The sequence below is a fragment of the Antedon bifida genome, chromosome 4 (assembly GCF_963402885.1).
Source record: "Antedon bifida chromosome 4, ecAntBifi1.1, whole genome shotgun sequence".
Lineage (NCBI taxonomy): Eukaryota > Metazoa > Echinodermata > Crinoidea > Comatulida > Antedonidae > Antedon > Antedon bifida.
Window position 1 is genome coordinate 32,063,368 of NC_136229.1, and position 15,803 is coordinate 32,079,170.

At 33.3% G+C, this 15,803-nt stretch overlaps 2 protein-coding genes across 5 annotated transcripts; both read left to right on the forward strand.

Moving 5' to 3' along the window:
• Positions 1–82: 82 nt before the first annotated feature.
• Positions 83–4,868, forward strand: LOC144840881 (trypsin-like). 2 transcript variants are annotated; one of them, XM_078696957.1, is made up of 7 exons: positions 83–207; positions 851–964; positions 1,602–1,772; positions 2,109–2,289; positions 3,092–3,369; positions 3,535–3,677; positions 3,938–4,867. In XM_078696957.1, exons 1-7 carry the CDS (start codon positions 129–131, stop codon positions 4,115–4,117), a joined length of 1,146 nt encoding a protein of 381 aa, XP_078553083.1. In that variant the 5' UTR covers positions 83–128; the 3' UTR covers positions 4,118–4,867. The 2 variants fall into 2 exon arrangements, with proteins under 2 accessions (XP_078553083.1, XP_078553084.1); XM_078696958.1 differs by lacking the exon at positions 851–964 and having other exon boundaries at positions 3,938–4,868.
• A 3,778-nt stretch (positions 4,869–8,646) lies between these two features.
• On the forward strand, positions 8,647–15,535 carry LOC144840863 (NACHT, LRR and PYD domains-containing protein 12-like). Of its 3 annotated transcripts, XM_078696929.1 has the most exons (5): positions 8,647–8,784; positions 9,485–9,544; positions 10,205–10,594; positions 11,077–11,121; positions 11,842–12,057. In XM_078696929.1, the coding sequence occupies exons 3-5, from the start codon at positions 10,441–10,443 to the stop codon at positions 11,925–11,927; spliced, it is 285 nt and encodes a 94-aa protein (XP_078553055.1). In that variant the 5' UTR covers positions 8,647–8,784; positions 9,485–9,544; positions 10,205–10,440; the 3' UTR covers positions 11,928–12,057. The 3 variants fall into 3 exon arrangements, with proteins under 3 accessions (XP_078553055.1, XP_078553054.1, XP_078553053.1); XM_078696928.1 differs by lacking the exons at positions 8,647–8,784; positions 9,485–9,544; positions 10,205–10,594 and adding an exon at positions 14,407–14,526 and having other exon boundaries at positions 11,075–11,121; positions 11,842–14,215; XM_078696927.1 differs by lacking the exons at positions 8,647–8,784; positions 9,485–9,544; positions 10,205–10,594 and having other exon boundaries at positions 11,075–11,121; positions 11,842–15,535.
• The last annotated feature ends 268 nt before the right edge of the window (positions 15,536–15,803 follow it).

Below are 15,803 nucleotides of genomic sequence, written 5' to 3' on the forward strand. Positions count from 1 at the left end.
TTGATTGGATCCAAATCCAGGAAAAATCTGTTAAGGAAATAAATTAAGTGATATATAAAGTAGGACTGAAGATGACAGGGAGTAGAACGCCCTGTGTATTGATAGTAGCTTTCCAAGCGAGTGACACGATGAGCGGTATAAAATCTAAATTGTTATTTCTTCTCTTGGTTTTCAAAGGCAGTGCTATCGAAGATGACTATTTCAATGGTAAGTAACGATTGCAGATTTTAACGATTTTTAACGTTGATTTTTAACCCCTTTTCCTGTTAATCGTTTACGATTTTAAACTCAACGCAACTTAACGATCGACAGGAAAACAGGCTTAAATCATTTACGTCTGAGATTTGAGTTTTCTTGGTTTCCACTTGGACCTAACGCTACTACGCAATCATAGGCGACAGTTCGTGATTACGTTGCGCTCAGTGGGAATCAAGCTTTATGCCCATGGATTTCAACCGATTCTCAATACTTCTTTTTTCCAGTATCATATTTGGTAATACAACATCACATGTGCTTCAGATGTCTCCTAGTATCATATACCAACCTAACTCTTAACATTGCATAATACAGGCACCACATGTAATACAAATAGGATGCTGTATTACCGAATAAAATTGTGTAGTTATGTGGAGATACAGTCTTCTGGTCAAGTAGGATTCGAATAGCTTATTAATAACTTAAATTATACGTTCAACATGGCCAACAATAATTTACACAATTATTTGCAATTAACAGCACTTTTTATAATCTTATAGATTTTGGGTTTCAATCGCACAACTGTATTTCAATTAAAATTGATTTGGTTTTGGATATTACTGTTGCAATGATTATTATTTTTTTTTATTATTAGTGTGTCAGATTTTTAACCTAATCAAATGTTCTAATGGCCACTGTATCCAACCTCGCTTTCTATGTGACGGCTATGATACCTGTGGCGACAATAGTGATGAAGAATATTGTCCAGGTAAGACTAAACGTTCAAAGCTTTTATTTAAAAATATACATGTTTATAGAAATGCTTTTAAATAAATGTTTAAAAACATATTAAAGATGTATTGTGCCCAAAAAACATGAATGGGTTATTTTGTAGTTTTAATCAAGTTAATCACTTCCGTAAAAGAAAAAAAACGAGAATAAATTGTTTTACTTATTAATTGACAAAATAAATGGTAACATTTAACCAAAAATCTATTGGCTGGCAGTCAATTTGACTATTTTTTGCTTTAAATTACAGTTTTTTCAGGTAAATAATTTTTTTCGATCTAATTTTTGGTCAAAGTGGATAACTATTATATGATATTAAAATGGCTTATTCAACAAAACAAATTTAAAAAATATTTTTTTAGGGGGACAATATATCTTTAAAAAACATCGCTAAAATTGGTACCATTTCATCATTTATAAAAATAAAACAATAGGAACAGGTCAGGAAAAACAAAAGCGATCTAGGCCACTATTTCTCAATGAGTCATTCCTTCATCTATAGGCCCTAGATACAGTAGGAATCCATCACACCTAGGTTGGACTTCAGTGAGTGAAAACAAGAAAAAAAAGTTTAGAATAGTTTTTTGAAGCGTATAATCTCACTTCACTTTGTTTAGACAAATGTTCTTGGGGTGAGTGGTCACCTTGGTCTAAGTGTAATACCAACTGTACCAATGCTGGCGTTCGTAAAAGAACCAGGATGTGCTCTTGCAGCAGTGCGGCAGGCTGTGACGGAGAAGACACTCAAGTGGAGGCTTGTTCGAAGCTTACGTGCAATCCGGAAGGAAGTAAGTGTTAATGTCAGATGTTGGGTTCTATTTTAAAGACAACTTATGTTACTGGTGGTGGGTTTAGTGTATATAGAAAGAAGTATACACCTTAGAATGCTCTGTACAATTAAAGGTCATTTTGTAACCACTGGGCTTCGTAACTTTCACAAGTGAGTTGAACGGTTTCCCTCCAAATATTACCTTTTTAAGAACCAATGACCCCTTTGTTCCACAAGAATGCACAACAACATCTTTAGCGTTATTAAACAAATGTGCCTTTGAATCTTTTTGTAATGAACTCTTTAGGCTAGCTTTGGTCTGCAGTAATTGTTATTCTATCAATTATGTTCACAGCCGAAGGATGTGGCACACGTAAAGAACAGGAACCGCCGTCATCTCGTATTGTTGGCGGTGAAGATGCAGCCGTTGGTAGATGGCCCTGGCAGGCTATGCTCTACAACAAGAAGTTTTTCACTTGTGGAGGAACGTTGATTGGTAGAAAATACGTTATTTCGGCAGCACATTGTTTTAGGAGGTATGTAAGCTTAACTGTTATATATTTATATACGGGTTTTACTGTTCCTAAGATATTTACAAAACCTGGTTCATTGTGGATTGTATGGTTCTGATTGACCATCCATCTATTATTTTAAAATTAGAAATCAGGCAAGCCAAAGCCATTAAAGATGTATTATCCCCCTGAAAAAAGAATTATTTAAATGTTTGTTGTTGAATATACCATTTTTCATGTCATATAATAGTTATCCACTTTATCCAAAAATTAGATCGAAAATAATTTTTAATGGGCTGCCAGCCAATGGATTTTTGGTTGAATTTAACCATTTATTTTGTCATTTTATAATATTTTTTCCCCCGTTTTTTTTTCTACGGAAGTGATTAACTTTATTAAACTACAAAATAACCTATTCAAAGTCTGATTTAATTAATCTTCATTTTTCATGTTTTTAGGGGACAATACATCTTTAAACATCGAAAACAAATATTAATGAAAATATAGTATGCTAATTATTGACTCAAGCTCTGTAAGCTAAGAAGAGCATCCCATATGTAGGCCTATGTATGTATGTAGGCCTATGTATGTATGTAGGCCTATGTATGTATGTAGGCCTATATATATAAAGTTTTCTGCAAGCCATCTTTGATGTTTTTTGGCTAGTTGATAGAGATTATTTAGAGGGCTAGTTTCAATTATATTTAGAAAATAGGTCGACTCTAATCTCATGCATTATTCATTATTTCTGCCAAAACAACTAAATTAATATCATAGTAGATAGTACTATGATATTTAGCCATTAGTCATTTTAATTATTTTTCAGCGAAAATCCAAAGCTATGGAGAGTAAACCTCGGTAAGAATCGGCTTAGCAAGAGAGTACTTAAGGGAAATGGAGAACATGGCGCAAAAGTAAGCAAGATTATCATTCACCCCGACTACAACTCTTTGACATATGACAACGACATAGCACTGATGGTTCTGGAGGAAGATGTGCCAACCGATTCTGATGTCATCAACACAGCTTGTCTTGATTATTCTGGTAATCGGATATTCGATCCAACGTCATCCTGTGTCATTACTGGTTGGGGAAGAACCGAACGTAAGGAATTTTAAATTGTGTAGGCCTGCTGGTGTTCTTTAGTAACGTAGTAATGAAGTTGAATCAAAGAAGGAAATGAAAATGTGTAAAGTTATAGGCTTTTCAATGTACATGGGTACAAACAGAGTAGTTTTTTTTCTATATTTTAACCTTTTTTTTTTACAGGCGGAGGAAATGTGGCAGAGATTCTTCAGGAAGCGGAAGTACCAATAGTCGACCAGAATGATTGTATTGATTCCTACGGCAGTGACATAACAGACAACATGATCTGCGCTGGGTACTTAGCCGGTGGCGTAGACTCTTGTCAAGTAAGTTGGAAAATGCAAATTAAAAAAATATCAACACCGTCAACGGCAACGTCATCACTATTCGCGTACTAATATTGATAATGGTGACGTGTTGATAGCAGGCTTTTATTGTCCTATTGGAACTGCCTATTTGCACTTCCTATTGGCACTGCCCATCGCACTGTCACAGGCACAATTCTAACGCACACGTATGTTTTATTTTGTCATATTTCTTTGATTACGGGTATGTATAACCAATATGTTTTCCTTTGTTTACACAGGGTGATTCTGGTGGACCTCTCGTGTGCACTTCTCTCAAGGAAGATAACAAGGAATATTGGTATCTTGTGGGGGTCACCAGTTGGGGTTACGGATGTGCTACTCCAAATTTTCCTGGAGTGTACACCAAAGTTTCAAATTACATCAATTGGATAAAGGAAAACATTGAAGAAAACCCATAATTTCAGTAAAAGATAGTGTTGTATTAATTACAATAACTCATTACAATTACAATCTTGCTATTTTAATATTTTCAAATTTTCTAAGAGCTTTGTGAATTATTCTTTATTCAAATTACATTATAGCCAAGGCTTTAGCTTTTTCTGATTTAAAGGGTAGCTCCTGGTTGAACATTTGTATCGTTCATTATAAAATATAATAAAATTTTGCAACAACATTGATAATTACCCCACTTAATATTCGTCAGCATTTGCAGAATGACCATCATGAAATAGCTCTATCTTTAAAAGTGATAATTTTGTAATGTTATAAAATGAATTTTACTGATTTCAATTACTTACAAACGCCGCACCAGATAACAATTTTCAATAAAGATTTTTCCTGTGTCAAATTGATAGTTGTTTCGATTTATATACTTTTGTCCTCGAAAAAGAAAGAAAACTTCCTTAAATTTGCATATATTACAGTCAATTTTTGTGAATTTCTTCTCTATATCACCATTAACAAAAACGCCCGTAACACCACATTATTTTTCATAAAACAAAAATTATTTCATGATGCTCGTTCTGTATAGTATATTATCAAAGTTTAGTTATTGCCAGTTAGTTAAATAGAAACTTTGTAACCGAGACTACGCTTTAAAATGAGTAATGCTTCCGTTTTCCTGAGAATCTTTTTCAAATTTTTAGATTGATTCTGAATTAGACTTAGTATTGTTCTAAAGTAGATTAGGTGACCACGTATTTCTTCCTTTACCTAATCGAAATAAAAATGTATTGCATAGAAGTTCAGGTGATTTTAGTTTTGTCTGTTGTTTTTTGTTTGATCGTACTTCCAAAATTACGTTCGATACAATCAATATATCTCGTGGATTGTGTAGCCTAATACAAGCCTCATATCATGCTCAGTGAAATTGTGTTAAATTTACATTTGTTTCATTTAATAATTTACCATTTTGAGTGCAATAACAATTGTTATAACCAGGGAAGAGTTAAATTACAATTTAATTGTAATTTAACTCTTCCCTGTTATAACTAATGCTAGGTTGTGATCTGAAGGTGGATTCGAATCCCACCCGAATATTCTCAAATGCTCTCAAATGTAGGCCTACTAAATACGTCCGGAGCAATGTTTATTGTGTTGGTGTGCAGACGAACTGGAGTCTATTTCGAGAATCAATTACTCAGATCATGGATTAAAGAATAGAAGGATATGCATCGACGTGAGATCAAGGGTTCCTTGACTCTCGCCGACAGACCGCGGACCGCCCACAATGTTACAGTTTAATTAACCGCATGGTAACAACGAAACGGTCGCGTGCCTAATATATTGTTTACTGCACATGTGCAACGACATTTAACCTTGTTGGCTACGCTTCTTTCGCGCGTTCTTTGGTTTCCGGTCCTTCATAGAAACTTTACTGCTACCACATAGCCTACAAATCGTTTGCAGACACAACTGGTGATTGCTCATTTTCTATCTAGAAAATAGAAAATATTGTTGCACTGTATGTATTCGTACATATTTGAACAGTATAATCAGTGGCGTAACGGCTATGTGCGCTCACTGGCTAAACCCACTGGCCCTGAAGATTGGGGCCCATGAGCAGTGCCCAGAGGAACAGGCATAAACTATGTCGAAAATGCTAAAAACGTCCCAGGCCTCGATCTTTGAAACTTGGAGGGCCACTTATGTTTCCTAAACAAGTGGCTTCAGGCCTCTGCCTCACGTCACTGAGTATAATGTTTATTGAAAACAGTTATTAAATTACATTGTATGTTATTGTGAAGACCCTAGTGTAGCATTACAATTTGTTTTGTTTTTTTGGCCTATTTAATTTTAGTGCGTTGGGTTCTTATCAGTTGATCTCAATCTGCTCCCTAATACAGTGGTGGTTAATGAACCATGTTGGGTCGTCCCACTTTGCTAGGAGGTAACTTTCAGACAGTTAACACAAGTTTTTAATACAAGAAAACAAAGCAATACAATAGGTACAAAAGAACAATGTTAGAGTGTTAAGAACTATTTACTAGGAGACTATTCCCCTTAAAATAACTATGGTACATTAACAATAAGTATTGTATAGAAAAAAATCCCAAAAGGGCGGAGGCTGATACAGAAGGTAATAATAGAACATCAGATGTGTCATACTGAACTACGCCCAATAGGTAATCTGGTCCATAGGCATAGTGCGTACACTTAATCTGTTAAATATATTATATTTAAATTATTTCTATTTTTATAGCAATTTTCAAATATTGCACAAACAAATAAAAGTAATAATAATTTTAGTAGAACTAAGGGTATACCAACTCCCTGTGTTGAAAAATCATCAAAACAAAGTGCAGTATAACAGTATGTAGATGCTAACTAGTACAATATGAATATATAATATATTACATAGAGATACTAATAATATAATATTAATTTTACATTAGAAAACAGAAATGGAAACCACATAGGTCAAATTCAACGTTTTATATGTGCTACAATCCTTGTCCTATTAGTAAAATGGACGAGTCCGCCAATACGGCAAAACCACGCTGGTGGTTTTCAAATAAACCAAGTGTTTTAAAACTATTTATGTAAAAAATCCTGTACCCTAATCTTAAATATATTTACATATTACAAATAAGGGATAATAACTCTTAACTTTCGTGAAAAAATTAAGCGTTTTGGATAAGTAGTTTTTCAGCAACTGTAATTTTAGTTTTAACGTTACGTTCTGACTGTTAAGGAAAGCTTTGTCGACTTCGAAAATGTTCGCCTATCCTTTAACACTAGCCGGTCACTGACAAACTAAAACACTGCTTCAAAAAAGGGGCTGTGCCGACGAAGTATCTGAACCAATCAAATTTTACTTTAGGTCATTAGAAAGCTTGATTGATTAGCTTTTGCATGGTGGAACAGCCAATATCATTGGATAACTAGGTCAAACGTTATGAACGTTTTTGTAAAGATCTCAACAAATTTGCAAAACAAGCCTATTCTTTAACACAGGGCAATTTTCAAATCGTCTAACTTTAAAAATCAATGCCGACGACGTTTTAAGTTTTTTTAAATTAATCATTGTAGGTACTTAATTAGGCATTACAATGTCGAAACAGCCATAAAAATCGGTCAATTAATAACAAAGTTACATTGAAAAAACTTTCAAAAAATAGCTGTTTTTCGGTGATTTCGTGCCGTTTAGCGGAAATCGCCCGGATTTTTGGGTACATAAAACAAATTGTAATGGCCTACTTCATCAATATACCAGATAAAAACAATACTATATTGTTATTGGCTTAGAATTGTAGATGCTATAATTGTAATTAGTATAGGTTTCTGCCGCGATTGATCTTCGCTAATGTTTATGACATTAAAGTAGCATTTTATGACCTGTAGGAGCCCTACATCTGAGACAATAACTATTTGTTGTCTCAGCCTACATGTAAAATTACACAATCAGCAAGAATACTAGGCCTAGGCCTTCTAGGCTTACTAGTAAACCATATGATTTGCCGACATTGATACTGCTAATCTTAAGTGTAGTAGATACAACGTGTAATCATGATCTATATACTCACCGTTGTCTTACTTCTTGTGTGAATAATAATAGGTACTTCGTTTGTTCGTGATTAAGTTTGCCCTGCGTGTACTTTTCAAAACGACCGCTAGGTAACGTATCGCAACTATACATAGCCAGCCAATCCCGGATCAGGGATCGCTGTTTTCATTCAATTAGGCCCGGTGATTGGATGTGATGTGGATGACATAACCACTAACCAATCACCAGGCACTACAATTTAAATATAATCACATCGATAATTAAGGAGATTTATGAAGAAACCACTGCTTAGCCATATATTAAAAACACGATTGTTGTATGTGTGAACACCGGCCACGTTAACAACATACATGGTCAAATGCATAATTTAATATTCTATAGATTAACGCAATTTTTAATGACAGAAGATGGCAGGCAAATAATGATAATTCAAATATAAAAATTGCATATTTTATTATTATTACCAACTACTTAAAATTACCAGTCGTAAGAAAGTGAACTTTTCGTAGTCCGATTGTGATGAAACTGAAACAGAATTGTTCAGCAATATATTTTTGTTGTCAATTAATCATCGACGCAGACATGTCAATAGAACATTCAGACTGCGCATACGATTTCTACATGGTTACGTTTTGGTCTCAAAAAATGTAACAGTTGATTCGCAGCGTTTTACAGAGGGCCGCGGTTAGAGACACGGAGTTCAATGAGCGTGTTTGTTTTATTGGCAGCAGTGCTTTAGTATAGGCAAGCGCGTTGTAAAATCGTTTGATGTCACCGTCGATGCATATCCTTCTATTCTTTAATCCATGCTCAGATCAAGTACTAATTGCGTCATTGTTTATTTTGGTAATTCTTTTGAAAGTGAAACTACGTTATGATGGTGACCTTCATGTCATTTGCATAGTCGATCGAGCCTCCCTATTGAAACAGGAACTAAAATATTTAAGCCTATTTAATAGTTTGTTCCAGTGCGTAAGTTGTGCAGCACCATACGGCTTGCACTCAAGTTACCATCATACGCCTATTTCTTGCCATTTCTGGAAAAGATTGAATTGTGCATCCCTAGTTGTAGCTGTAGCCTTCCTGTATTGACTATACATGGTGAATTTCGCATCAGAGGTAGGTAAAATAAATAGGCGCATTGTGAGCAATTCGACTAAACTCAATTATTACTTTTACTCGACGGCATTGAACTATTAGTTCATAGGTCAAACTTTACAATTTCTTTAAGAATTAGATTTAGCCCCGAAAGAAAGTGGGCATTTTAACGTAACATATGTATTTACTTTGGCCTATTCATAGTTTAGCTTAGACTTTTGATTTAACCTTTAAATTGATTAGAGAATGCAGCTTACAGGTTGAGAGGCAAGGAGACATTTTAATCTGTGCCCTCATCATCATGTACAACAGATCTTTCCCTCAACATGGCGGGATTGTGGTTATTGCAAAGTCGTCAGTCAGTTTACATACGCGCGGCGCCATGTTTGAGATCAATACCAACATTTCTCACACCCCTTTTGTCAAGCTTCATTGGCATAACATTTTAAGCTCATGCTTCAACAAATCTGGCTGCAATATCTATCACCTGGTTTACAGCATTCAATTGTATAGGTTTTAACAACAATTTAAATATCCAATTGTTTAAACATAACATCATAGCTTTCAATTGTGATATATGAATATTTATTATTTGTTTATCCTATTGCACAATTAAAAATCAATATTATGTATAACCATATAGGCCTATATATATATTTTTTTGTGTTTATTTTCATGCTTATGGTGTTTGTAATTTCATTACCGTATTATTTGATTTCAGGTATTGGACGCTAGAAGAGTATCCGAAAATAACTTAAGCTAAATATGGCTAGTAAATTAGGTAAAACTACATATTTTTTACCCTTACTGAATTCGAAAATGTTGTCTCCCAGTAATGGTCATGGAGGTATTTCTCCATGGTAACATAAAGTGCCAATGATTCATGTGCATCTGTCAAGGTCAATAAATAATCGTTATGCAAGTGGCTACTAAACTTGCCTCAAGTCTGTAATTATTGTATTTTTAAAGCCGATTTTCCACTAGGCGAATTTGTTCGCGCGAATCCAACGTTTCGAAGAGAAAAAAATCCATTCCATTGTAAAAATCGTAGGATAAAGTAATAGCGCCCTCTGATTTTTTCTTTGGGGGAAGGAGGGGGGGGGGTTGTTTAGCGTAGTTAAAAAGGACTTTTCATTCATTGTATTTATATATTTTGATTAAATAAGGTTTGATTTTGTCGAAATGGTGAGCTCAGGTATTATACGTATGAAACGCCATATGTGCCAAAATATTTATCTTTTTACTAATTTTACTTTAATTTTACTAAAGTGGTTATTGTATACGTAAAAATGTTTCACACTTAGAGCAAACAGTTTAATCTCAGATTTGCTAGGTTCCTCCAACCACAATCATTATATCACAATCATGTTTAAAAAATCCGACATCCAGGAGATGGAGTAGGAATGGCCATGACACTTAATCAATGTTCGTTTATTTGCAGAAAATGATTTCTACATCATAAGTGATGATGTAGAGTGAGAAAACAAAGTGTTGCAAGGTTTAAAAACGGTGAATCCAGAAGTTAAATGTATAAGTAGAAAGGACTGGCAACTTGGTAAATTCACAATAACAAATTTGATTGAACCAGTGCACAGATGCAAGAAAGTTGTAGTAGGTTTTACATCTGAACCACTAGCAGACCAACTCAACTATGTGTCGGCAACGGCTATACAGAGAATGTTGGATGACAACACCCTAGACCAGGGTAAACTGATTCCTGTAAAGGTCACAGAAGACGCTGTGATACCTCCTTTTTTGGGAACATTACCACTGTTCAATGGTTGGGAAGATGATTTATGTCATAAGCTTCTTGGCAATCTTCTGGAGCAAGGTATATATATTTAAATATTCTTTAAAAGCTGATGAAAAGATATGCATATTTTGATGTATGTTTGTCTTGTCAGTGGATTTTCATATGTTATATATATTGTGCATAAATAGAAAATTATAATCAATGATTAGGTACAGTAGTAGGCTTCTAGACATAACATCAAATAAAAAATGTCTTTCAAATAAACACAGTATTTCTTACACAATTTACTTTTTTTTTGATAAAGAAATAATAACAATAAATCATAATGTATAATAAATGGTGATTAAATTGTAATAACTATAAAAGTCAAAAAACCTCAGGAAGTAAAAATCAATTGAAAAATTCAAATTAAAAAACTGTAAGCCATTGGTAAATCTGCATAAGATGAAGCAAAATCAAGATTCCGGATTGAAAATATATAACAAACACTCACACAGCAAAAGATAATGATTACACAGTTTGAATTATATATCTGATTTGTGTTATTTCTATATTTTCAGATATTTTGTTAACACCAGCAAAAGGCCTACAACATCACAGCCAAGGTATGTACTGTTTGTGGACATCTTACAAAGGGTTTAATGTTGTATACATAAATTAATGCAGGGTTAATGTTAATTCTGTACACTATCACAATATCGTTAAAAGTATAATATGTCTACATGAATGCAGGATCTGTTTAAAATATTACCATAAATCTTCTAATTGTAACCCTGGGTTATTATTCTTTGATTGTTTTTTAGGGTGGGTTAATTTGAAAGGAGGTTACTATTAGAGTAGTGGGTTACTATTACTAAACATAAATTAGGCACCTGAAAATAGTAACCCACCCCCTAACTTTTCCGGTCAGCAACTCATAGCAAACTAATAAAACAGTATGAATAAACAAATTTGGTTGAACTCTAACTTTATTTTATAAACTGAAAAACACTCAATCCTCCCCCCACTCCCAAGATCAACATGCATTATCTCCTTATTTTCAAAATACAGCTGCATCATAAGTTTGTGTGACTCTAATAGTAACCCCCATGGTGTACTATTAGATTAGTGGGTTATTATTATAGATTGACTTATAAGGTGGGTTACTATTAGAGGGGGGTTACTATTAGAGTGTGGGTTACTATTAGAAGATTTACGGTATTGTGGTGATATCTCTCAATTCCTCATCGATATATTATTTTGAGAGAGAAAAAAAGATTTAGAGCAAATAATCGATCACACTTAATAAATTATCAATGAGTTTTATTAATTGCATTCAATTATAGGAAAGATAGAAAGTTATTTACTTAGAAGACAAATGACATTATGCCGCATTTACACCAGCAACAATGAACACAAAATACAAAGTTGATATCTCTGACCTCTTCACTGATCTTCAACTACTCAAGGAAAATGAGAAAAGGACCGAAGACCCGATAACATTGGAAGATGTGTTAGATCTTATCGAGTCCATACCTGCATGTAAGGTACTTATGGATGGCGAAGGTGGTATTGGTAAAACGACCATTTTAAGGCACTTAGCATTTAACTGGAGTACTTCCCAATCATTTAGAGTCTTTGAAGGTAAAATAGTATTTCTTTTAAATGTAAGAGATTTACATAAAGGTGATGGTATCTTAGATCTTATTGAAAAGCAATTGGATATAAAAGATTTTGGTTTACGAACTAACCTTCCAGAAGATATAAAATTAATCAAAACATTCATAATAAATCATGACGATAAAATAGTATTGTTGATTGATGGGTTGGATGAATTGATATTTAATAATAGAAGCATAATTAATCTTTTTAAAAACAACGAATTTGAAAGAAGTACTGTAATACTTACATCTAGATCAGAAAACATAGATGAATTCGTTACAGAGTGTAGTGTACATGTACGAGTTAATGGATTTAATGAGGAGAGAATAGGGAAGTACATTGACCAACATTTTAAGCATTTTAGAAAACCTGAATTGGGAATATCCCTCAGAAATGAATTGCAAGTTGACAAGTTTTATTTCTATCGTGAACATCCAGAGATACTATCATTGTGCAAAAACCCAATGTTACTCCTCTCTGTTTGTATTATGTGGGAAGAACAGCAAAATCTTCCTCATGATAAAGCTGATCTTTTTTATGAAATTTTTCGATGTTTTTTAAATCAGTTCAACAAACAACAAGAAACATACCGAAAGATTTCTAAATTTGAAAACGCTCCAACCGAGTATGTCAATGCTATGATTTTGTTAGGAGAATGTATGTATAAAAGCTTGAAATTAAACCAGCTTTCAATAAACAAAACGGATTTAAAAGGTAACAAAGAAATGGTTGACCTGGCCCTAAAACTTGGATTTGTTTATGAAGAAGCATCCAGTTTAAAATCGAGCTTTGAAGAAATTTACATGCCTCCTCATAAATTAATAGTAGAGTCTTTGGTTGGATTTTACTTGTACAAATTGTGTGACGGTATGGGGGATGAATGCACAGAAGATGTAAGACGATTACTTTCACCATTAGATAGTAATGAATGGCAGGTAATAAGAGAAAGTGATCATTTAAAGATGGCAAGAGAGATTGCAATTGGTTTTCTTGGTGTCAATGCCGATACATTCCTAAACAATTGGATTACTAATAATTTATCCACATATCGCTCTTTAACAAGTAATTTGAGGTTTGTTAAAAAGCAACACGAAGTTGCCGTGACAGATGCACTAATTAGCTACATGACTCAGGCGGACTTAGAAATATTGCACCATATTCATGATATATCTAATTCATTAAGAATGTTTATACATCATATTACGGATGTACATTTGAACGGAGATACACATTTTATACATCTTATTAAAACACTTTATTCTACAGTGTATTCTCACAATAATCTAAACACATTTTGCAGTAAAATGTCCGTTTTTCGCAATGGCAGGGTCCTTTCGCACATTCTAGGCATCGATACAAAATGTCCCTTAGTGACACTTCAGAATGTATCAGGTGATGTAATCAATGAAATGATCACAGAGTGTTCCGATAGGGGAATTTCATTAAAACTAAAACAACTCAATATCAGTGGCAATGATCTAAACAACATTGATGGTATGCTATTGGGTACTTTATTGATTATGTCACCTGAGTTGTGGTTACTTGACATGTGTAACTGCAGTCTATCCGGTAACGTAATAAATGATATGACCACAGAGTGCTTTGATAAGGGTGTAAAACTAGCATTTGAAACGCTCAAAATTAGTGATAATAATTTGAGTAACATCGATGGTATTTTACTAGCTTCTTTATTGATTATGTCCCCAAAACTACGCGGTCTAGACATGCATAATTGCAACCTTTCGGGTATCGCAATAAATAGCATAATCAAAGAGTGCTCTAATATAGGAGTAAAATTATCACTAAAATGTCTCGATATTAGTGGTAATGATCTCAGCCAAGTTGACGGTACTTTACTGGGTAGTTTATTGATTTTGTCTTCTAAGCTTGAAATAGTTAAGATGAGCAATTGCAATCTTTTAGGAACTGTAATGAATAATGTGATAAAAGAATGTTTTACTAGAAGATTAAAATTATCATTAAGGCATATTGATTTAAGTGGTAATCAACTCAATGAAATTGATGGTACTTTACTGGGTTCATTAATGATCATGTCTCCTAAGCTGTCTGACTTATATATGGAGAATTGCAATCTATCAGGTGTTGCAATGAATGGTATGGTTAGAGAGTGTTGTAATCGACAAGTTGAATTATCAATAAAAACGTTCCATATCAACGGTAATAATTTAAACAACTGTGATGGTACTTTTCTGGGTTCTTTATTGATTATTTCTTCTAAACTCGAAAACCTTGACGTGTGTCATTCTAATCAATCAGGTGACATAATGAATGACATGATCAGAGAGTGTTTAAATGCAAGAGTTCAATTAACATTAAAATGCCTTAATGTAAGTGACAATAATCTCAGTAGCATTGATAGTACTTTACTTGGGTCTGTAATAAATATGTGTCCAGAGCTATGGAAACTCGACATGCATAATTGCAATTTATCAGGTGATATAATGAATGAAATGATCAAAGAATGTTCTCATAAAGGAGTGAAATTACCATTAGAAGATATTGATATCAGTGGTAATGATATCAGTAATATTGATGGTACGTTACTGGATTCTTTAATAAATATGACTCCAAAACTGGTTAAACTTCAGATGCTTAATTGCAATCTGTCATGTGCGTTGATAAATGACATGAAAATAAAGTATTATAATAGATTAGTTGGGTTGATTCTACAGTAAGGGATTTTTGGTAATACTAATTGTACTAGATAGATAGTATACAATAACTATAATACAGATAAATTGCTTTAGTTCAATCTATATGATATGAATTGTAGGCCTCCATACAGAACAGTAATAACAATAACAATAATAAAGTCTCCACGAATTTTTTTCTGAGACCAAAGTTTTTATAAATAACGATATAATACAGTAACATTAAATTTGTATTATGAAATAAAAATTGTATGACAACATAAAAATGTGTTAATTGTTTGAAGAATTTCATAATAGTAAAGATTTGATTTAGATATAGATTTCTGTGCCATGCGTAACAAGATTTTATTGAATATTAATGAACACTATTGCGAGAATAGAAAGAAATATATTTGATGAGGAATAAATTCAAAATGATTGAGCTTCATAAAACTATACAATAATATTGTTAGAGGATGGATTTTAATAACGTATTTTTCCATTCATTTTTTTTTTCAAATATATTTTATATGTTAAGTCATGTACAATTACAAATGCACATAGAATGTAGGCCTACTTTCCAGTTTGCATCTATGTTTTATAATTATTTTACATGTTTAGATTTAGACGTTAAAGTTTACGGGGTTTTTTTATGGTACGTTTAAAGTTATACCTATTATTTTTATCGTCAGTTTTAAATGGGATATTGATTAAATAAATAATACATACCTTACCAAATTGTGTGCGGTTTTATTGTCTTTGAGATTTTTACAGCATCATCAGAATTTCACTTCATTAAAATTAGTGCATAATTATTACAATTAGTATAGTGTTAATTAATTTAATAAAATTTGGTAGGCCTATAATAAAATGACAAACACTAAGGTTGTGGAGGGATATGTGTAGTACACAACTTGGATAGAGACTGGAAGTCAATAACCTTTGTTGGTAAACATTACAGTGGTAAATGATTCAAGAAATCAACAAGGAACTAG

Coding starts and splice junctions, on each gene's coding strand:
- LOC144840863 (XM_078696927.1), top strand. CDS start 11,905: ATGAACACAAAATACAAAGTTGATATCTCTGACCTCTTCACTGATCTT.
- LOC144840881 (XM_078696957.1), top strand. CDS start 129: ATGAGCGGTATAAAATCTAAATTGTTATTTCTTCTCTTGGTTTTCAAA. Junction 208..850: donor CGAAGATGACTATTTCAATG/GTAAGTAACGAT, acceptor TTTTATTATTAG/TGTGTCAGATTTTTAACCTA. Junction 3,678..3,937: donor GTGGCGTAGACTCTTGTCAA/GTAAGTTGGAAA, acceptor TTGTTTACACAG/GGTGATTCTGGTGGACCTCT.